The sequence below is a fragment of the Gopherus evgoodei genome, chromosome 2, assembly GCF_007399415.2.
Source record: "Gopherus evgoodei ecotype Sinaloan lineage chromosome 2, rGopEvg1_v1.p, whole genome shotgun sequence".
Taxonomy (NCBI): Eukaryota; Metazoa; Chordata; order Testudines; family Testudinidae; genus Gopherus; species Gopherus evgoodei.
In genome coordinates this window covers 181,493,648-181,516,107 of record NC_044323.1, presented here as the reverse complement: position 1 = coordinate 181,516,107, position 22,460 = coordinate 181,493,648, and the positions used below count along the sequence as shown (strand labels likewise).

General features: G+C 44.0%; 1 protein-coding gene across 1 annotated transcript; it reads left to right on the top strand.

Annotated features, from left to right (window-relative positions):
• The first annotated feature begins 7,129 nt into the window (after positions 1-7,129).
• On the top strand, positions 7,130-22,460 carry FAM8A1 (family with sequence similarity 8 member A1). The gene is made up of 5 exons (XM_030552457.1): positions 7,130-7,203; positions 9,802-9,922; positions 19,739-19,862; positions 20,913-21,052; positions 21,593-22,460. The coding sequence occupies exons 2-5, from the start codon at positions 9,849-9,851 to the stop codon at positions 21,735-21,737; spliced, it is 483 nt and encodes a 160-aa protein (XP_030408317.1). The 5' UTR covers positions 7,130-7,203; positions 9,802-9,848; the 3' UTR covers positions 21,738-22,460.

Here is a 22,460-nt window from a genome sequence, read left to right as displayed (position 1 = left end):
CACTTCCCGCCACCAATGAGTGCAGGCCCAGCCGTGCTGCAGTTCTCAGGGGTGGGAAGAGGCAGGGCTGAGGCGGAGCAGGGCAGGGGCGTTGGGGAAGGGGTGGAGTGGGGGCAGGGCTGGGGGCCATGGGGAAGAGGCAGGGCAGGGACTGGAGCGGCCTCAGCTGTGCAGGGCACCAGGAAATTTGGTGCCCCAAGTTTCCTGGTGCCCTATGCAACTGCATACTTTGTGCATGGGTAAGGACAGCCCTGCCTTCTCCACACTGTTGTGCCACTTGTTGGCTGGCTGGCCACTGCCGTCCACTCCAGAGGTTACTGCATTTCAGTGATACTGTAAGTATGTGGCCAAAAAGACACATACAATGTGTATTGCCAAATAATGAAAATAATTAAAAGTTTGCATATCATGGTGTTAGAATGATCAAGTGTGTAGAAAGCCACAAAATAAAGGTTTCATTGCTTGATACTGTGGGGCAACATCCCATATGAAGTTCATCACCCTTTGTTGACACTTAGCCTTTGTCTCTACTGCCTTGCATTTTGTGTAGTATTTGGGCCTAGAGAACCTGCTCTTGCCAAATTAAAAACATGAGTTTTGCCATGGAGTTTAATGGGATCAGGATCACACCTTAAGTACTTTAAGGGATATGCAATTCTAGAAATAATCCCAACATTATATAATAGACTCTGGGCCAATTTTTGATACAGACTGATGACAGGGCATATCCCTGAAAGCAGAAACTCAGGTAGTAAATGCAATAATTCCCTAACTGTTATCAAGAAATGGTGAACTGGCCCTTTGTTTCATGTTGTCTTAAAAAGGAAACTCTGTAAAAATCCTGATTTAATTAATCATAACTTGTCATTAAAAATATAGGAAAACATAAGAGATTGTAAGTATTGAGGTACTGACCCTATATATCCACCGGGTGGCAGAAAACTATTATGGTGCAAGCAATTCCAAGCTTTGTTGGTAATCAGACAATGTAGGAACTATACTATTTACATAGAATGCATGTATTAATTTAAAATTGCAGCTAATCCAGGAATTAGGAAAGTTTACACTCCAAAAACAAGGCAAAATTAACACTGTTAAAAACAAGAAATGATTGATTCTGAAAACGATCATTTGAGTAAATCCAGAGTTATAAAAGGATTTATTTTTTTAAGAAAGTGCCGAGGGGGCAGTGGGTGGGGGGAGAGAACATCCAGTTCTAGGTATCAGCGAATAATTCAGCTCATCCGTTTTCAGCTAACCTTCTATAATAACCATTTTTAAAAAGACATGCAACAGGAAATACCTAGTTGGCTTAGAGCACTGAAGTCTAGTGAGCAGGGTTATTAAAGAAGGTGACAGGGGAAATCATTTCCAGTCTGCATTTGAAATACAGAAATCTTTCCAGTGTGTTCAACCAAAGCATTCATGTTATTTTTAATTGTTACGTGTGGTTAGGGTGCTCGGCTTTGTACAAGTCACATGCCCTGTAGACCTTGCATTCAGTATTTAATTTAGTGCCATTGTAATATATACATATCCCAGAAATACCTACACCTGAAACCCCAATTTCTACTCCCAAACATCAGCCAATATCATGAAGTCAATGGAGATCTCCAGCCTAAGAGCTAAATAGCCTACATGGGTGAAATGCTGGTATCATTGACTTCAACGGGGACAGGATTTCTCTCCATATCCCTTGCACCTGCAGAGGATGGGGATGAATGGAAGATCCACATGGTGGTAAGAAAGACTCTGTGACTATTACTCCAGCCTCTAATGCCCTCTGATTACTTAGCAGGGTGCGGGGAGAAGGTGTAGAGAATCCAGAGGGCAAGGGGTTCTCTGGTCTGGCCCAGGCTATCCACAAACAGCTACTATGTTCAGCCACTCAGCTCAATCCAAGGTTCTCTGCACCCACATAATAAGAGAGAGAGAGATTGGAGTAGATAGTAGCATTTGTTATTTGGTCTATATAGTAATGATTAATAAGCTGATGTCTGTGAAGTATTTTGACCATATAAAACGTTATAGAAGTCACAGATATCATTATTAATAGCAGAGGCATAACTAGCACTATGTATTCAGCCCTCTTTCTACACAGACACTACTACTCCTTTCTATGTTGGAGTTCTTCCACCGACTAAAAAAATTAGTCTGTCATAAAAGGAAATGAAAGCATTTAAAATGTTTTTCTTACCTTGTCCTTAATTGCATTCAAGTGGTGTTTTATGTGCCTCAAGTGCCATCCCAGATGAGTTACTACAGATCTCTAGGGAAAGAGTCCATTCTCGATGCCTCAGCTCCCCCATCTGTACAATGGAGATAATTATATTGCCCAGCCTCACAGGGATGTTGTGAGGAGAAATACATTAAAGAGGTACTCAGATACTATAGTAATGAGGATCGTATAAGTATTTAAGATAGGTAGAACCTAGTGTGAGAGACTTCCACTCCTTAGCTATTGCTGCCCTGAGGAAGACAGAGATGAGAGCTTTCTTCTAGGTCTCAGCTCTAGAGAAGAAAATAATAAGCTGTTAAAGGCCATCCCCTCCTATTTCTCTTCAAATGGCAGGTTGGGCTACCAGAGACCACTTCCCCCTTTTGATTTTCCTTCACAAGAGAGTATAGCTAACCCTTAGACAATGGATTTACTCTGTTATTTATGGATAAGGGGTTGGGTCCCAATCCTGCAAGTGCATATGTGTTTAACTTTAGTATCGTGAATAGTGATTTCAATCAGTATTCACAGTACTAAAGTTAAGCACCCAAGTTTACAGGATTGGTGCCTGAGAATCCAAAGACCAAGCTGAGCATTACAAAAGTGTACCAGGGGAATAAAATTACTTCATATTAATAACTCACAACACTCAGAGTGCACCTGATTGTGTGCACCCCACACTGCAGGTGAATTACATACTTTCACCAAACTTCATTAACTTCGCAAGGAATTAGTGCAGTCCTATTCTGAAAAGTGACTATGTAAAAATAGCACCTTCTTATGGAACAGATCTGTTCTCCGTGTGTATTCACAATCCTGTTTGATCACTTACATAACAAGAGGATATTTGTAGCTGCTTTTTCAATAAAATTTGTCAGCCCCAGAATCAACACAGCTGTGGGAAAGGGAGCTCGATTCTCTTTCATGTTGTGCCTCAAGAGCAGAATTACATACTAAATTCCAACCAGTTACACCTGTGTAAAACCCCTGGGGACAATGGGATTGCACAGGTGTCACTGAGGGCATACCTGAAGCCTGGGAGGTTGCACAGATGTAACTGGAGGTCTAATTTGGCCTTCAGAACTCTGTATACAAGTGGTAATGCCCAGGAAGGAAAGAGCTAAGTTGGACTTCTGGAGGCTAGTTGAATTTGCAGGGCTGGAAGTTAGAAAACCTATTTAAAGCAAAATTTTTAAAAAGTACAGTTAATATAAAAATCAGTGAAAAGTAATGAACAAGGAGCCCCATGATACCAGTTTTACAGTCCCTTTTCAGAATAGATCTCCATTTAAGGATTAATAATCCACTTCAGGATCTCTTAAAAATATCCCTGGGCTTGCCATCGTCATTCAGCAGCAGAGCAGCTCTCTACTGTAAGAGTTCCTGATCTCACGGTCTTCCATCCAAAAGGTTACCTTACATGAATCGCATGGTGCAGTTCTTGTCTTCTTTACTGCCTTTCTTATCTTTTCTCCTTTCCCTCTCTCAGTGATTAAAGTGCACTGGGTTAGAGGCCCAGAAATAAAATTTCTAAAACTCAAGCAGGGTGACATTTCAGCCGTGCCTGGGGAGGCAGGGGGAGGGAAAGAGGGGAATATGCCCTGCTTTCCTCTCTTGCCCATCTCCTGGGGCCACTCAATCAGAGCTGCTGCAGGAAACAAGCCGTTTTCTCTCCTCTTCCTTTCAGGAGCCAAAGCCCTTCTCACTGGAGGGAGCACAAAAAACACAGGGTAGCTCCACTCCCTTTCCCTCCTGTGAACCATGGGATGGTTCATGGACCTCCTCCCCACCCCGCAACAAATGGGTTTTGAATGGAGAGTGTATGGGAGTGAAGAGCCCCTGGAGCTGCCTCCCCCCAGCTTGGAGAGGGGACCCCAGTGCAGCCCCTGAGCCTAGGAGAGACAGGCAAAGAACCCCAAGAGTAGGGTGATCAGATGACCAGAAAATATTAGACCCACACAAACACTTTTTCCAGACCACTTTATGCATTACCCTTTTCTCCTCTTATCTTTCCCCATTATGCCAGACTTTGCAGTATAAGAAGATCTCAATTCATCTACCTAATCTGATCTTTACTTTTCATCTGGGCTATATTAGAAAACATGCACTAGAGTGGATCTTCTAACTACAGATGTGCTTAAACTCATTTAGCTAATATGTCTGTCCCACTCAGTTAAATCAGTTTAAGCATGATTTAAATGTTTCAATCCATCTGTATTGGGGCTTGCAACAAAGTAACTAGATTGACTTTAAAATCAATATGGTTTAATCCCTGTGAGGTTTGTAGGGAATATAGGCAGCTGCTTCTCCAATGTTGCTGAGCTCCATAACTCGGGCAGCGTGAAGATGTGGTTTTTCTTTGATGTACTGCCGCCAGCTCTGTTGAAGGTGGCTCTTCAGAGGAAAGCCATCACTAGATACCAAGGTGACAAGTGCCTTGGAAACAACTAGGATATATAGAAAAATGGCAACGTTTAGCTACCTCTCATCCTCCTGCGCCTTGATGCCTCTAGCTAATTCTGTTGCCTCTGGCTAATTTCAGTTTAGAAAATGCAACTGCAAACCTAATTCAGTTTTCAGAACAGAAAGTGATTTGAAAGTAGCCAGAGGCCACAAAAAAGCTGAAAGCAGATGGGCAATAGCAAGAACAGAGAAAATTCAATTTATCCAGCTACATCTGCTCAGAAATGTAGCGGTAGGGTGAGAGTACATTTTAATCATTTCAGAAGCTTTATTGGCACGACAAGGTAGCTGTTGGTAAGACTGATTCATCAGTGATGCCAACCAAATTCAGAGGTAAGTTTATGGAAAGCTGAATTGGTAACTTATGCCCTGCCCCCTTAGCACATCTGTTATACCATCTTAAACTCAGTTCTGAATTTCAACATGGTAATGGGGTTTGTACAAAAGACCAACTCTATCTTTTACACCTCATGTAACACCATTTACTTCAGTAGAATTGCATGAGTGTGATGGAGGACAGCACTGGGATGGAAATACCTTAAATTATAGGAGTAATGAAACAAAGTCATGCTTGCTTATCAACAGCAGAGCCCCAAATGTTTCTCATTGACTAAAGAAACTTGTTAACCAAGGAACAGAGCTGAAGGCCTTTGGGAATGGAGGGTCTGTCTACACGTGTGTTTCAGCTAGAGGTTAACATTCTCACATTAAAAAAAAAATCTTCGTGCACATGGTCTCTGTGGCTTGCAATGCAGGAGGTCATTTGAGAAGATATTAAAGGAGCTTAGAGTGTGAAACTGTCTCTCTCAGAAACTCTGAATACTAAGACATTTGATAAAGAAATCAGTACTCAGCTATACAGATTTCTGTTGAGAAATCTTTCAGCAACGCTCTCACCATCACATTTGCTGCACTCTGGGCTCTCACTAGCATTAGTGGCATTATTTTGTTTCCTTAAATGATTTACAGTGGAAATTCCTGTGGTCATTTCCCCGCACCTTTAGCTGCCAGACTACTGATCCCAGACAAAAAGACTACCTCACACTGCAGTGAAATGTGTTAAGACTCACCTGAACTCTAACCAAGTATAGTGACCATAACCTAGAGGCAGAAAGGAGGCGGCACAAGCAGTCTAAACCTAGTGGGGAGCAGAGAACACTTTTTACTCAAGGAGGATAGGTCCATCAATGGCTATGAGCCAAGATGGTCAGGGACAGAACCTTACATTCTGAGCATCCGTAGCCTCTGACTGCCAGAAGCTGGGAGTGGACAGGATCAATCACTGGATTGTTGCCCTTTTCTGTTCATTGTCTCTAAAGCACCTGTCACTGGCCACTGTCAGAAGACAGGATACTGGGCTAGACAGACCATTGATCTGACCCACTATGGCCATTCTCATGTACTCACTATGAGGAAGCATGAGAAGGGTATTTTTCTCAAATCAGCGGACATCATTAAAGACTTCTCCTCAAAAAGCAGAGGCCAAACTGGAAAAAGGAGAGAGACAGCTGAGGGGACCATGTGCACCTGCCTCTGGACCACAAAGGGTCAGCAATGACAGAAGGACACAGGTGACAAAATCCACTGCCAAGCAGGTCCAACACACCTCTGAGAGCAGTGGCGGGGGTCTTTAGGGGTGTAGGAGGTGTGGGGAATTTCTCTTCTTTCTCTCACCAGATGGGCAGGGCAGGGAAGTCTCCTGGGGACTCTCCATGAATTGGGTAACGCATTTTGGGGAGTGATTTCCCTAGCCCCGCCCACCCCTGGTGACACTGAAACGCTCAGAATTAGCGACCATCCTCCCAGCCCCAGCTGTGTCACCTGCTTTAGGGGTGTCCCTATTGCACTGAACCTGGTCGAATGGAAAGGGATGCGACTGCCCCGCCCCGCCCCGCCCCGCCCCGCGGTTCCATTCCCGGGACTGCAAGGTCCCAGACTCCGCCCCCGCGGGCCCAGGAGCTCCTGCTTTATCAGCTCAACCCTGGACGATACCATCTCACCGCAGTAGGGGACAGGGGAGCTCTTCCGTTTCTCTCACGCCGCCCCCCCCCCGCCGGGTGGATTGGCTGGAGCGGCTCCCCGCGCCTGCGCAGTGAGGGAAGGCGGTCAGGGAGCGTTTTTGCGTCACAGGGCAGAGAGACGAGGGGACGGGGCTATGGCGGAGGTCGCGGCAGCCCCGGGCGAGCCCGCGGCGGTGGCGGCCGAGGGCCCCGAGGCCAAGGCGCTGAGCGCGGGGGAGTACGCGCGGCGCGTGCACCAGTGGCTCTGGGACTCGTACTGCGGCTACTGGAGCTGGCAGAGCGGCCTCCCCGCGCTCCTGGCCGCCGCCGCCCCCTACGGCAGCCCAGGCCCGCCCGCCGCCGGCTGCCCCCCGCCGCCCGCCTACTACGCCCCCTGCTACCTCCTGGCCGCGCCGCCGCCCCGCGCGCCGCCCGCCTGGCCGGGAGCCGCCCGCCTGGCCGCTGTGCCCCGGCCCGGCCCCGCCGCCAGCAGCGCCCCGAGGGAGAGCGGCCGGTCAGCAGGTGAGACCGAGGGGCGTGGCTGACGAGAGACCCGGGCCGAGGTGGAGCCTCAGGGGCAGCGGGAGAAGGAGCCTCCTAACTGGTGTTCTGGCTCCAGCGGGTGGCCCCGGCGGGATCTGGGAGCTGCCTGGCCGGGGTGTCCTGGGATTCCTGTCTCCCCAGTGCTGTGAACGCGCCGCCCGTCCCACGCCTGGTCGCCAGGCTTCTCCGTGGTGGGGCTTTGCTGCTATGGATTGTGTGGGGGAGGTGCTGTCTTCTATTGGCCTGACGGCTGTTGGGGAGAGAGACAAGCTACACCGAGCACCACTTCGGCTCTGATATTTAGCGTTTTATATTTTCGACGCAGTAGCGTTGTGGTTGGCCTGGGAATGGGAACGTCTGTATTTCATTCCAGGCCCTGCCACTGGCTTATGGTGTGTGGGCAAACTTCATCTCTGTGCTTCAATTTCTTCACTTTACTACAGGGAACTATGACTGATGAGCTTTAGATGTTAAGATTGCCACCCTTCTCAAAATCCTCAAAGGGCTTTCTTTGTAGAAGCACAAATATTATTGGCAGCAAAGAATCCTGTGGCACCTTATAGACTAACATGTGCCACAGGATTCTTTGCTGCTTTTACAGATCCAGACTAACACGGCTACCCCTCAAATATTATTGGGATTGTTTAGTGCCTCTGAACTTGGGTGCATGACAGCCCCTTTAGCTGCCTAATGAAAGAAATGGTGGTGATCCAAATACTAAATACAATCAAAATTTTATTCTTGAATCAACAATTTTATCCTTGTCTTCAGAAATTAGTACACTAATCTGCTGTGCCAGGGGACAAAATGTGGAATGAGGGATACTTGGTACTTTGTGTTCTTCTGGCATCTGAAAGTGATTTTGAATGTCAAGGATGGATAGTTATGACCACAGTCAGAATTTCATGGAAGCAATAATTCTTATTAATGCAGCATAGACAGTTATCCTCAAAGAATAGCATATGCAGTATTATATTAGTAGCACCATCCATGTTAATAGATTTAAGAATTCAACACTTTAACAAGTGTGTCATATTTAAGTCGTGACTTTCATGGTCTTAACACTTACCTTTCATCTTAACCAGTTGTTGTGCATTTACTATATTAGCATGGCCATACAAGAATAAAATCAGAGGTTCCATATCACTAACTTTCATATTAAACATGCTCATTTTAGAAAGTTCATTTGATTTCTATCTTCTGGTACTGCGTGCTCAACTTGGTGTGAGGAAGTTAAGCTGTGTTCTTCACATTCTTGCGTCATCTTTGGTTAAAGGTTGTACAATTAGAATTTGACAACTATGACAATGCAAGAATGGGAATTGAATTTGTTTTGCTATTCTTTAGCATTAATGAGTGACTTTGTATGTGAGATAAGCAGATATAAAAGGAAAATACACAGAAGCAAATATTAGGAAGGTGCCCTTCTTTCCTAACCATTCTTCTAACTGTATTTGCCATTTTAAAGCAAGAACACAGAGGCTGAGAGCTTTGTGCTGCTCTCAAGCAACTTGTTGAGGCTAGTATTCAGAGTGCCATTTGTGCAGCTTCTGTAGATGCCTTGTGAAGATGGCTTTTTAGGTAGGAGAGGTTATTGTGGTGAAGATTTTTGTGGGGGAAGAATTGGAATAGTAAAGGGTTCCTTCTCCCTTCCAAAATATACTTGTGTGAATTTTAACAAATATGGTTATATTAAGTCAGGTGGATGAATATTTTAAATTGTAGTTGATAGAATATGTTTCATATAGGCACGCCTGTAAGTGCTGCTGAGGAAATACAATGCGGAGAATCAGCCTAGCTACAATTCTTTTATATGACACCTGTCTTTTTGTTTTTTTTGTTTTTAAACTTTCTCTTATTACTATCACCACCTGTCTACTTCTCCTGAAGTTTAAAAAAATAGACAACTTCTTGGTCTTTGGTTCTATTTAAAAAAAAAAAAATTGGTGCTAAAAGTGGCTAGGCATTTAGAATACCTGATTTTCAGGAACCTGACTTGAGATATCTAAAAGGACCCTGCCTGATTTTCACAGGGCTGGTGCTCAGCTCTTTCTAAAGTCTTCTTCTAAGGTAGAATGAGTGAGTGGTGGGAAGGAGGCAGTTTTAATCCCAGACAAAAAAATTAAACTGCAGGAAAACATTCTGTATCAAGTTCCTTGTAAATATAATAGACTGCAAAAATGGTACACTGCAAAAAGTAAGCTCTTCAAGGGTGAGACCATGTCTAGTTACTTAGGTGTAATATGTGACTCAAAGGGAGCAGGGAGGGGATGGGATGGGATGAGGAAGAGCAACAGCAAAAATATGTTAACTTGGTTTAGGTACATGCTTAGTTAACTTGTCATCCAATTCCCATTGTATCAAAGTACATTTTAAGGAGATAATTGAATAAAAATAATATGGGCTTCCTTGGGTCAGAATAAGGATTTTAAAATGTTCCCTGCAGTGGGACAATGTGGAATACGATTTTAATATTGCCTCTTATTCTGTATGGCACAAACTAATGTACGTTCAAGTTTAAGTTATAAATTGCTTTAGCACAGTAAAATTTTGGGTAATTAACTGTTTTTGTTACAGGTCGGGAATACATTATCCCATCCTTGGCACACAGGTTTATAGCAGAGATGGTGGATTTCTTTATTCTTTTCTTTATAAAGGCAACCATTGTCTTAAGTATTATGCATCTCAGTGGAATAAAGTAAGTTAAACCATTTAAGGCATTATTATATAAAGCTTTTCACTCTTGTGATTAAAGAAAATATATATAATATGTGTGTGCGCGCGCATTTTGGAGTAGCTAGGGTTGCACATGACAGAACCCTAATTGTTAAGAGGCTCCTTTCAAGCATACTTTGTCTTTAAAAATAGATCTTTATTAAAATAATACATTATACAGGTGTGTGTAGTATAAAAAGTTACTTCTACATGCCTAGAAATGCTCTGAAATGTTTACTTTTTCTGGTTAAGCTTAGTAGTTGGCAGTCACAATTTGTATAAAAATGAAATTTCTGAGTATGAACAGGTTGGGAAAACACTTTAAACTAGCTTGTACTTTTAAAAGATGCTATTAGGGTTTTTCAAAAATCTCACGTGCCCTATTTGGAAAAACTTTGAAAGCTGATATATTTGAGGGTTTTTTCCTCCATCAGTTGTTCTACACAAATTACATGGTTGGTGTGGAATTTTTATTTATTTTAAAAAAAGGGCTAAGTAGCATTTACTAAACAAAACACTTGTTTGCCATTCTTTAGTATGAGTAGGGGTTATGATAAGTCAGATGTGAAACCTGTCAACCTTGACTGTTCTCTTTACTCCTTTGTATAAAATGTAATTTTAAATGCTACTTGAGAACATTAATAGATTATAAAGTCGGAAGAGACCACTGGGATCATCTAGCATGACCTCCTGAATTAATTTGTGTTTGAACTAGAAAAATTAGAAAAAACGTCAAATCTTGATTTAAAAATTGTCAGTGATGGAGAATCCACTGCGGCCCTTGTAAGTGCCAATGCTTATTACCTTTGCTGTTTTAAAACTTGTCCCTTGTGCCTTTTAGTCTGAATTGTCTAGCTTCAGATCTTGTTATACCTTTGCTAGATTGAGGAGCCCTCTATTGATTTTTTTTTCTTTTTTTTTTTTTTTTTTAATAGTAGCAGCCGTGTTGGTCTGTATCCACAAAAAGAACAGGAGTACTTGTGGCACCTTAGAGACTAACAAATTTATTTCAGTATGAGCTTTTCATGTTCTCTGTATATATAAATATCTTCTGTCTGTGTGTTCCATTCTATGCATCTGAAGAAGTGAGCCCATGAAAGCTTATGCTGAAATAAATTTGTTAGTCTCTAAGGTGCCACAAGTACTCCTGTTGTTTCTATTGAATTTGTTTCCCATGCAGGCAGTAATAGACTGATCAAGTCACCCCTTAACCTTCTCTTGATGAAGCTAAAAGATTGAGCTCCTTGAGCGTTTCACTATAAGGCATGTTTTCCAATCATTTAATCATTCTTGTGGTTCTTCTCTGAACCCTCTCCAATTTATCAACATCCTTCCTGAATTGTGGGTATCAGAACTGAAAATAGTATTCCAGTGGGTGTTGCACCAGTGCCAAATAAAGATAATGCATTCTCCCTAATCCTACTAGATATTCCTATGTCTATACATCCAAGGATTGCTTTAGCCCTTTTGGCCACAGCATCTCACCTGGACCTCATGTTCAGCTGATCATCCATCAAGATCCCCAAATACTGGTTCATAATAAAAAGGAGAAAAGGGATGACTCTGCCCTTCTTGTAGAAAGGTCTACTTTCTTTTCCCTGACGGGCATCTGCGTGGACTTGCAGTATCACTGCAAAGGTGCTGGCACTGGAGATAGGTCCAAAGTTGGTGCCAAATGAGGAGTAGGTGCTGAGATGAGTTTTTCCTGCATAGTCACCAAGACTTTTAGAGCCTCAGTAGACATTGATGGTTTGGTCTTCCGTGCCACTTCTGATTTAGCTGCTGCTAATAATGCTGGATAAGGGATTTGCTCCTGGTATAAGGCTGAAGGCATTCCAGTTTTGGACCTAAGGCCAGAATGGCAATATATGTCTTGGGTCCTGTGTCAGAGGACCTTGGCACAGAGGCTAGTCTCAGTTCCCTCAGTGGCCCCATCTGAATATCAGGCTGCAGCCATGGAAAAACCAGATGAGCCTTGAGCCTCAAGTGTCTCCCCCTTCTAGTGTGGGTGGGAGGGAGTGAAAGTGTGGCAGGCTGTGCGAGACCCACTTGATAATCCAGACGTAGAAGGTACCGGATGTGTAAGGTACGATCAGTCAGGAGGTGCACATCTTGAAGAGCTTGGGACTTGGTTACAGCGGAGAGTCAGTTGTTCCCCAGGACAAGGGCAGTCTGTATACTCAAACTATCCTGTACTGTGCACTGACTCATTATATGAAAATAATCTAGAATAAGGGAAGATCTAGCCTTAGGACAAGAAGGCAAGTACCATTTGCTATCTGTGGCAGCAGAGAAGGAGCTGAGGTAGTTGAGGCTCCTCTCCTTTATACAGAGTTGGGTGATGAAGCTTCCTTCCTGTAAAATCTCTTGTGCACCCCTCAAAGGATATTGCTTTTCAAGACAGCGCCTCAACTCAACACCTGGGGCACCAGATCCTGCAAGTGAGTATACAGAGGAAGGATCTACTTTAATAAAACTAAGAGGTAATCTAGAATAATGAAGGAGGCATAATGAACCTAGTGCAGTAGCCTAGAAGTGGCCTGTTAAGAGGTCAAAGTGGTTCTGTTCCTTGGTTGAAAAGAGGGAATGGAGGGAATCTGCTACAGATGACTGCTTTTTCTCAACTTCAAAGTCCTTTCTAACTCAGTTTGTTCTCCTATCTACTGCACAAATGATGCAGATTTTTAAGGCTGATTTGTCTGCTTTTGCAAACATCTCTATTCTTTCTATATATGCCCTTATGCTTGGAACACTGAATTAACCCGTAAGATTACTGCTCTCTACAGATTCATTTCTGCCGTGATACTAAAAAGAGAGCCAACCAATGATGTCTGTGTGTGTAGCAGTTATGGGAAAGGTGAGTTAATCTGAAATAGAATAATTGGATTCACAAGGCTGCAACATAGCTACCCTGTGTAACCACATGATCCAGTTTTTTACTCTTGTCCTCTTCTTGCCTCTTTGAAATTTTTCTCAAAGTAAACTGTTCAGGGCAGAGGCTTTCTAGCTACATATTTGCACAGCATGTAGCACAATAGGATTTGATCTTGATTAGGAGCTGTAGGGTCTACTGCTATCCTAATCATAGAAAAACTTTTTTCTACTCTGCTGTAGCGCTTTAAGTTAAAGTGGCCTTCGTAGAGTGCACTAGGGAAATTGCTCCAGTCTGTCCACACTGAGAGCTGAAAGCGCACTGGCATGGTCACATTTGTAGGGCTTGCAGCTGCATTGGGAGCAGTGCATTATGGGCAGCTATCCCAGCATTCAAGAGGCTGCAAGATGTTTTTCAGAGGGGGATGGGGTGGAGAGTGACAAGGAGTGTAGGGGAGGAGAGAATGGGTTTTTGGGTGCTGAGTGTCAGAATGCTGTCTTGTAAGTTCAGACCCCTCTCACTCCCCCACCTCTCTCTCACTCATTCAAAGCAAACAGTAGCTGATTTTTTTTCTCAGTCCAAACGGAGCTCCCCTTCCTCTATCTCACATACTCAAAGGCAAACATTACCTGTTTGTTTTTTTCTCATACCAGATAAGCAGCCCGTCTCAGAACTGGAGCTTTGAAAGGGCACTTCCACGTCCCAAGTTCACAACAAAGACAAGAGAGAACACTTCAGTTAAGAGGATTATGGGGCATTTCTGGAGGTCAATCAGTGTGTAATAACGTTAGTCCTCATTTACACTGGCGCTGCAGCATCTCGCCCAATATGCAACAGCTGTTAATCCTCTTGGGGAGGTGGAGGACCAAGACCGCTCTAGGCAGGGAGTCAGAGTGCTCTCCGTGCCTTGCCAGTGTGGACGGGGAGTAAGGTAGAGCGCTCTGGGAGGCTTTATTTCGCTATAAATGCAAATGTAGCCAAGCCCTCAGTCTGCATGGAACGTTGGGGTCAGTGTTGTTTGAACCACCTACTCTTGACCTAATTTAAGCAGTCTTTGGGGGAGAAATGCTTTTTTATAATGCCTTCTAACTTAAATTATTAGACTTTACAACACAGCTGTATATTCGATACATGTGACTGAAGTATGCAAGTTTGACAGTTAGGCATATATGACTATTTCATTTAGGGGTGTGGCTTCTTTTAAATGGTTAAACCAGTGTAAATGTACCCTATACTGGTATAGCTTAGGGCATGGCTACACTTGCAGATGTAGAGCGCTTTGAGTTAAACCAGCCATTGTAGAGTACAGTAGGGAAGGCGCTGCAGTCTGTCCACACTGACAGCTTCAAGTGCGCTGGCGTGGCCACATTTGCTACACTTGCAGTGGTATTGGGAGCAGTGCATTATGGGCAGCTATCCCAGCATGCAAGTGACTGCAATGTGCTTTTCAAATGGAGGGGAGGGTGGAGTGTGACAGGGATTGCGTTGTGTGTACATGGAGGGAGAGAGTGGGGTTTTGGGGGGCTGAGAGCATGTCAGCATGCTTTCTTGTAAGTTCAGAGAGCAGCAGACCCCTCTTCTCTCCCCCCTGCTTCTCTCTCTCTCTCTCTCTCTCTCTCACAGCATTCCACAGTAATAGTTGTTTTTGTCTTGGGGCAGATAAGCAGCTGGCTGTCAGAAACGGAGCTTTCAAAGGGCACATCTACATTTCTGCTGCGATTCAAAACAAAGACAGGAGTGGCCACTTGATTTAAGGGGATTATGGGATGTTTCTGGAGGCCAATCAGAGTGCAGTAACGTGTGATTTCACACAGAGTTCACACTGGTGCTGCGGCGCTCCAGCAGGGGCACAGCAAATATTATTCTACTTGCGGGGGTGGAGTACCAGGAGCGCTCTAGCCACTGAGTCAGAACGCTCTACGTGTCTTGCCAGTGTGAACAGGTAGTGAGCTAGTGCGCCCGGGGGACTCCTGTAATGCGCTGTAACTCGCAAGGGTAGTCAAGCCCTTATTCTCCTTCCTGTATGGGAATAGCCATATCAGTATATTGCATCTTTACATTGCTGTAACTATATCCCTACTAGGAGTTGTACCGCTTAACTATATGGTGTCGTAACTCTTCACTTAATGTCGTTGCTGATCTATTAGAGAACGTGCTTGTTTAAAGTTGCGCAATGCTCCCGTATGTTGTTCGGCAGCCACCTGCTTTGTCCACTGCTTTCAGGAAGAGCAGCCTGTTGGAGCTAGCTGGTGGAGGCTTGGAACCAGAGTGGGCCGGCAGCCCCCATATCAGCTCCCCTAACATCCCTGTGTGGCAGCCGGCCAACAGGCTGTCAATTGCCAGGCAGTTTAGGTGTCACTTCCCCCACTGTCGTGTGCTGCTCCTGCCCTCTGTGTTGGAGCTGTTCCCGGGAGCCTCCTGCTTGCTGGGCTAGGGGGAAGAGGTGCTGATGTCAGGGTGTCCCCCTGCTCCTTGTACCCCATCTCCACAGAGCAGTGGATGGACACGACTGGGCTTAGGACGGAGGTAGCTTGCTGGCAGCAGCTGCTGCCTCAGCTTGCTGATCTACTTAAAAAGCCAATATGCTTAGTGTGGTCAGCATACTTAAAGGGGCAGTGCATCTCTCTCTCGCACGGCACTTTGGAAAGTGGAGGGAGTGGTGCGCTCCAGTGAGATAGCGTGGGTTCATCATCACTTTCAGGTTTCTGCAGGAAATGTTTGCAGCCACTGCCATGTGTCTGTTGTCTTTTTCCTCCATTCCTGCTGCCTTGTACAGTGTGAGGCTACATTAACAAAGTGTTAGCCCTTGAGGGCTCAGCCGAGTGCTAGTTCATCATTTAGCAGTACGGCATTCTCTGGGAAATATCCCACCCTCTGACTGCATTACCTCAACCAGGCTTCCCAATCATTATTGCTGTGTATAGTATTAAATTGTTTGTTTAAAACTTACACTGTGTGTGTATGTATAGATATATAATCTTTTGTCTGGTGAAAAAAATTCCCTGGAATCTACCCCTGCCCCCATGTACATTAATTCTTATGGGGAAATTGGATTCACTTAACATCATTTTGCTTAAAGTAGCATTTTTCAGGAACATAAGTACAATGTTAAGCGAGAAGTCACCGTAGTACCTATTTTTAAGGAAGAATGAAAATGATCCAGAAAACTACAGGCCTGTTAGTTTGACCTCAGTTATATGTAAGGTTTCGGAACAGATTTTGAAAGAGAAAGTAGTTAAGGACAGAGGTGAAAAGGTAATTGAGATAAAATGCAACATGGTTTTACAAAAGGTAGATCGTGCCAGACGAACCTGATCTTTCTTTGAAAAGATAACAACTGATCTTTTTAGACACAGAAAATGAAATAGATCTAATCTACCTAGTTTCAATAAGGCGTTTGATACATTTCCAGGTGGGGAAAATTATTAAATTGGAGAAGATGGGAATTAATGAGAATTGAAAGATGGATAAAGAACTGGTTAAATGGAAGACTAGAGGCGGTCATATTGAATAGTCAGACTGGAGGGAAGTTATTAGTGAAATTCCTGAGGGATCGGTCTTGGAACCAATCTAATTTAACATTTGTATTAATGACTGACACACAGAGTGGGAGTGTGCTAATAAAATTTGTAGATGACAAAAAGATGAGAGCTATTTCAGTCCTCCTCCATATTGAGATTATCATACAAGAATCCTAGAATATCAGGGTTGGAAGGGACCTCAGGAGATCTAGTCCAACCCCCTGCTCAAAGCAGGACCAATCCCCAGACAGATTTTTACCCCAGTTCCCTAAATGGCCCTCTCAAGGATTGAACTCACAACCCTGGGTTTAGCAGGCCAATGCTCAAACCACTGAGCTAGATCTGGATGACTTTGAAAACTGGAGTAATAGAAATGGGATGAAATTTAGTAGTGCAAGGGCATGCAGGAGAGACAAACAAAAGAATTTTTGCTATAAGCTGGGGACTTAATCAGTTTGAAATGACAGAGGAGGAGAAAGACCTGGGTGCACTGGTTGGCTACAGGATGGCTATGAACTGCCAACGTGAGGCAGCTGTGAAAAAGGCTATTGTAGTCCTAGAATGCATTAGGTGAGGTATTTCGAGTAGAGAGGGGGAAGTTATACCGTTATACAAGGCACTGGTGAGACCTCATCTGAAATACTGTGTGCAGTTCTAGTCTCTCAGATTTAAGAAAGATGACGTCAAACTGGAGAAGGTGCAGAAAAGGGCTGCTAGGATGTTAAGAGGAATGGAAAACCTACCTTATGCAAGGGCGACTCAGAGCTTGGCTTGGTTAGCCTTACAAAACAAAGGCTGAGGGGAGATATGATTGCTCTCTCTAAATATATCGGAAGGATAAATACCAGGGAGGGAGAGAAGTTATGTAAGTTAGGTGCCAGTGTTGACACAAGAACAAATGAATATAAACTGGCCATCAGCAAGTTTAGGCTTGAAATTAGACAAAGGTTTTTAACCAGGGCTGGCTTTAGGAAGTGCGGGGCCCAAGTCGAACATTTTTGGCGGGGCCCTGGCAGGGATGACTGAAAAAACAAAAACATGTTACAAAAAAAAAGCCTTTTATTTCTTCCATGTATTATTTACTTTCCATAACTATATAAATTATATATTTTGTACATTGCATCATATATGCTGTTGATTCCTTATTAATGACTCCATTTCACATGTGTGGGTCCCTGCCACTCCCTGCGGGTGTGCACATGTGTGGGTCCCAGCTGCTCCCTGCTCCCCTCATTGAAGCAGGTGTGCAGGGTTACTGCCCTGGGAACTGCAGGGCAGCAGTGGGCATGAGGCTGGTTGGAGGCAGGGCAGGGGCTGACTGGAGGTAAGGTCTAGCTGCAGGCAGGGCAAGGGGTGCAGGGCTGGCTGGAGACAGGGGGGTGTGGGGTGGGCTGGCTTCAGGCAGGGCCGCAGGGGGATACAGCAGGGATTGAGAGGGCTGGAGACAGAGGAGTGCGGAACTGGCTGGCTTCAGGCAGGGGAATGCAGCAGGGATTGGCTGGAGACAGGGCAAGGGGTGTGGGGCTGGGTGTGGGCAGGGGGTGCATGGATGGTGCGGGCAGGGCTGTGTGTGGGGCTGGCTGCTTTGAGCAGGGCTACAGAGGTGTGTGGCAGGGGTTGGCTGGAGACAAGGCAGGGGGTTTGGCAGGGGCTGGCTGTGGGCACGGGGTGCAGAGCTGGCTGCAGGCAGGGGGTGCAGGGCTGGTGCGGGCAGGGGGTGCAGCAGAGGCAGCTGGAGCCCCTGACCTTTAAATAGCCCCCAAGGCTCCCGCTATCCCAGGGCGTGGGGGGTTATTTAAAGGGCCTGAGGCTCCCCTGCTTCTACCTGTCCCGGACCTTTTAAATAGCTGCGGGAGCCCTGGAGAATACCTGGGGGTGGGGTGGCTCTGGTGGCTATTTAAAGGACCGGGGTGGCAGAGGCAGCTGGAGCCCCGGCCCTTTAAAACCCCCCAGAACCCCCCGCTATCCCAGGGCTTTGGGGGCTATTTAAAGGGCCCAGAGCTCCAGCCGGGAGAGCAGGGCTGCAGGGTAGGGCTTGCCCCGCTCCGGCCGGGGCTCCAGCTGGGAGAACCGGGCTGTGGGGCAGCCGCGCTCCCGCCAGCACTTTGGTCAGGGGAGCGGGGCCATGGAAGACCCCGAAGCAGACCACAGCCGGGGTAAGTAAAAATAAATAAATAAATAAATAAAAATAAAAGGCCTTTAAGGCGCGGGGCCTGATTCCGGGGAATCGGCTGAATCGGCCTAAAGCCGGCCCTGTTTTTAACCATTGGAGTGAATTTCCGAAACAACTTCACAAGGGGAGCAATGAAGGCATAAAACCTAGCTGGCTTCAAGACTGAGCTTGATATGTTTATGGAGGGGATGATATGGTGAGACTGTTTACAATGGCATGTAGCCAAGCTGCGACTGCTAGTAGCAAATATCCCCAACGGCTGGTGATGAGACACTAGCTGTGGAGTTACAAGGAATTCTTACCAAGGTGTCTGGGTCTTGCTGACATGCTCAGGGTCCAATTGACCACCATATTTGGGGTTGGGAAGGAATTTTCCCTTAGGTCAAACTGGCAGAGACCTTGGGGGTTTTTCGCCTTCCTCTGCAGCATGGGGGATTGGTCACTTGCAGCTTTAAACAAGAGTAAATGGTGGATTGTTTGTAACTTGAAGTCTTTAAATCATGATTTGAGGACTTCAGTAACTCAACCAGAGGTTAGAGGCCTATTCAGGGAGTGGGTGGATGAGGTTCTGTGGCCTGCAACATGCAGGAGGTCAGACTAGATGTTCGTGATGGTCCCTTCTAGCCTTGAAGCCTGTGGCCTGGTCTGTCCTACAGTTAAGTCCTATGCAGCCTTGCGTTGACCTAGCTGTGGAAATGTCTTCACTTAAATTTGGCTCCTGCCAACGTGCTTCTCTGTGCCACTTTCCCCAAGCGGCATTGTCATGGTTGATGTACTTAGGTCGATGCAGTGTCAGTGTAGACACTGCGTTGGTTATGTTGACTGTTGCTGACCTCCAGGAGCCGCCCCACAATGTCCCACCCTGACAATGTAGTCCATGCACTCCTGGTAAGAATGTGCACTGCTGACGCAGGGAGCCAAATGTGTGCACACAATTGTGGTGGCTGCATGTCCATGTAAATTAGGTCGACATAATTTGTAGTGTAGAACTGGGCTATGAGGCTGAGTCAGCAAGCTGCATCTGCACTAGGGATTATGCTGGCATAGCTACGTCTGTCAAGGGAGTGTGTTTTTCACATCTCTGATGGACATAGCTATGCCAATATAACCTTTCAGTGTAGGCCAGGCCTAGGTTCCAAAGGGGTGGCTGCAGGTATGGCAATACCATAATGGTCAAATGCAGTAGCCTTGTGGAATGGCTCACTTGTTAAAGTGAAGTCTTCTTTTGTACAGGGACATTTCCAAGTTTGCTATGCATTATATAATAGAAGAAATAGATGAAGACACATCCATGGAAGACTTGCAGAAAATGATGATAGTGGCCCTTATCTACAGGTTGTTAGTCTGCTTCTATGAGGTAACTAGTCATGAATATTAAATCCTAACTTATCAACTGGATATCCAAGTCAAATGTTGTTCCATGACTATCAGAAGTATTTGAAAACTGATTCATTAACTTGTTAAGAAATCTAACACTAGTACACCAGCTGGTGTCTGATCCATGAAGTTGTTGGAATTATTAAGATAGGATACTACTAGAAATTCATTTAACCATAAATTCCTTTATTAAATCCAAAGGCCAAATTGTACAGTTGCTCTAAAAACCTAAATAACAATAAGCAATCAGTACATCTATACAATAGCAAACATAAGTTGATCAGTACACTTTCAAAAGGCCCATCCTAGGGACATCTCTCTCATCCTGACTGCCATCAGCTTGATCAGATAGGAATGACAACTACCCTTAGCAAACATTTTTTTTTTATACAGTATAACAAACAAATGATGTCATTGCCTATTGCTTACTCCAGCTAAGAACCAATTTTTGGCTGTCTGGGACTGCTCTTCTCTTGGCTTTCCATCGACCTTGGCTAAGACCGGATAGGGCAGTCTGGGCCTTTTTCTTTGAATGTATCAATGTCAAAGCTGGTCTTTTCTCTCTTTACAGGGGCCCATATTTTAAGATATATGAAATATAAATATAAATTCATCACAACCCTTTTGTCTGTAAGAACCAGGGTTTTTTTCAGAGGGTTCTCTCTTAGCCATATTTCAAAAATAGCCTTGTCCCAAAACTTGTCTTGTTAGATGTTGCATTTTTTTTTAGCATTTGAACTAATTATTTTTCAAGGTTTGGTTACATTTGATTTAGCTCTTTACACAGTTTACTAAACACATATGTAATTCTTACCCAAGATAAACTAACTTTAAACCTTTTAATTTTAAAACTATAAATGTAAACTTACAAATGTAAATTAAATATTCAATGTATTAAGATTATTAAGACTTATACTTCTGTGCCATTTGGATTGCTCTTATTTATAGATCAGACTTATTAAAATTATATATGTTTTGGGCAACCAACAGTGATGGATTGCAGAAATAAAATAGTTGATTTCTCTTGCAGATTATCTGTATTTGGGGAGCTGGTGGGGCAACCCCAGGGAAGTTTCTGCTTGGACTTCGAGTTGTGACGTGTGATACATCTGTACTTATTGCACCAAATCGTGTGTTAGTGATTCCATCCTCTAATGTTAGCATAACAACGTAAGTATTCTTCACTTAATTGTATCACTCGCAAATTAATAGGGTTGAAAGTACATGATTTGAAATAAGATTACTTTGTCAGCATTTTGCTAATTTGTTTTCTTATTAAAACCATCATGTACAATCAGATCTCTCAGTGCATACTTTATAGCAAGGGGTCTGTTAACAGTAAAGAATTGAGGGGATCTATTTCTTCTGAAATATGGGTCTATTATAGGAGTGGGTGGGCAAGGTTCTGTAGTCTGCAATGTGCAGGAAGTCAGCCTAAAGGATCATGATGGTCCTTTCTGGCTTTAAAGTTTGTGTCTCTTTGGCACTGAGTCTTATCAGACAGAATCCTGCAGTGACCCAAGAATCATGTCCTGACTACTTAATCACTTAAACCGAGAGGTGTATTTTAGCTTTGCATGTTAAAATACTTGATTTCTAAATCCACATGTTTCACTTTATGCTGCATAACTTTGAGGTACTGGATCAGTGGCAAAACTTCTCTGGGCAGTGACTGAAAATTAAAACAAACTAATTTCCTTCTCATTCTAGGTCTACAATACGAGCCTTGATCAAGAATTTTTCTATTGCTTCCTTTTTTCCTGCATTCATTACACTGCTATTTTTTCAGCATAACAGAACAGCCTATGACATCGTAGCAGGAACTATTGTGGTAAGAAGAAATGTAGTCAGATGATACCAACAGAAGCCCAGATTACCAAACTTTTTTTGAACTCCTAAAAAACAAAGTAAAGAAGACCATCAGTATTGGTTGCCCAAATTAACTGGAGACAGATTCAGATGTTAAACAATGAGTCATTCCAGTATGGTGCCAGTGATTATCTTGAAAGTGTTGATTTTTCTTAAATGCCAAAGACATTTCAGAGAAATAGTATATTCAATTTGAAAGTATTAACATTAGATTGACAGGAAGGAAACTGGTTATATTTCTCCATAACGGACAGTTTCTCTCCATCTCCAGAAAGGAGATACCTGGAAATATTGCCATCGTAAGAAGTACTAGTTCTACAACTTGATTATTTTATGGGAAAAATAAGTTGGAGAATGTAGTTGTGGTCTACGCTGGTGTTTACAAAACACATTACAGAAAGTATCCCTTAGAAGGGATTGCAGTGTTTCTTGGGGGGATGGAGGCAAAAATATAGCTAATGTGTTTCTATTAAACTGATGCATTGTGCGGTGGTTGGGTATTATCAACCCCTTAAAGGCTTAGTGAACTCCTTCACTTCAAGAATTGTATTCCTTTACCACTTTTTAAATGTATTATCTAAACATGTATTGTGGCAGGTTTTTTGCATGACTGTGTTAAGCATTGAGTCACTTACTATTTGTCTATCCTAATGAAATAAATAAGTTTACTACTTCGTGGGAAGAATAAATTACTGTGGTATTTGTGAAA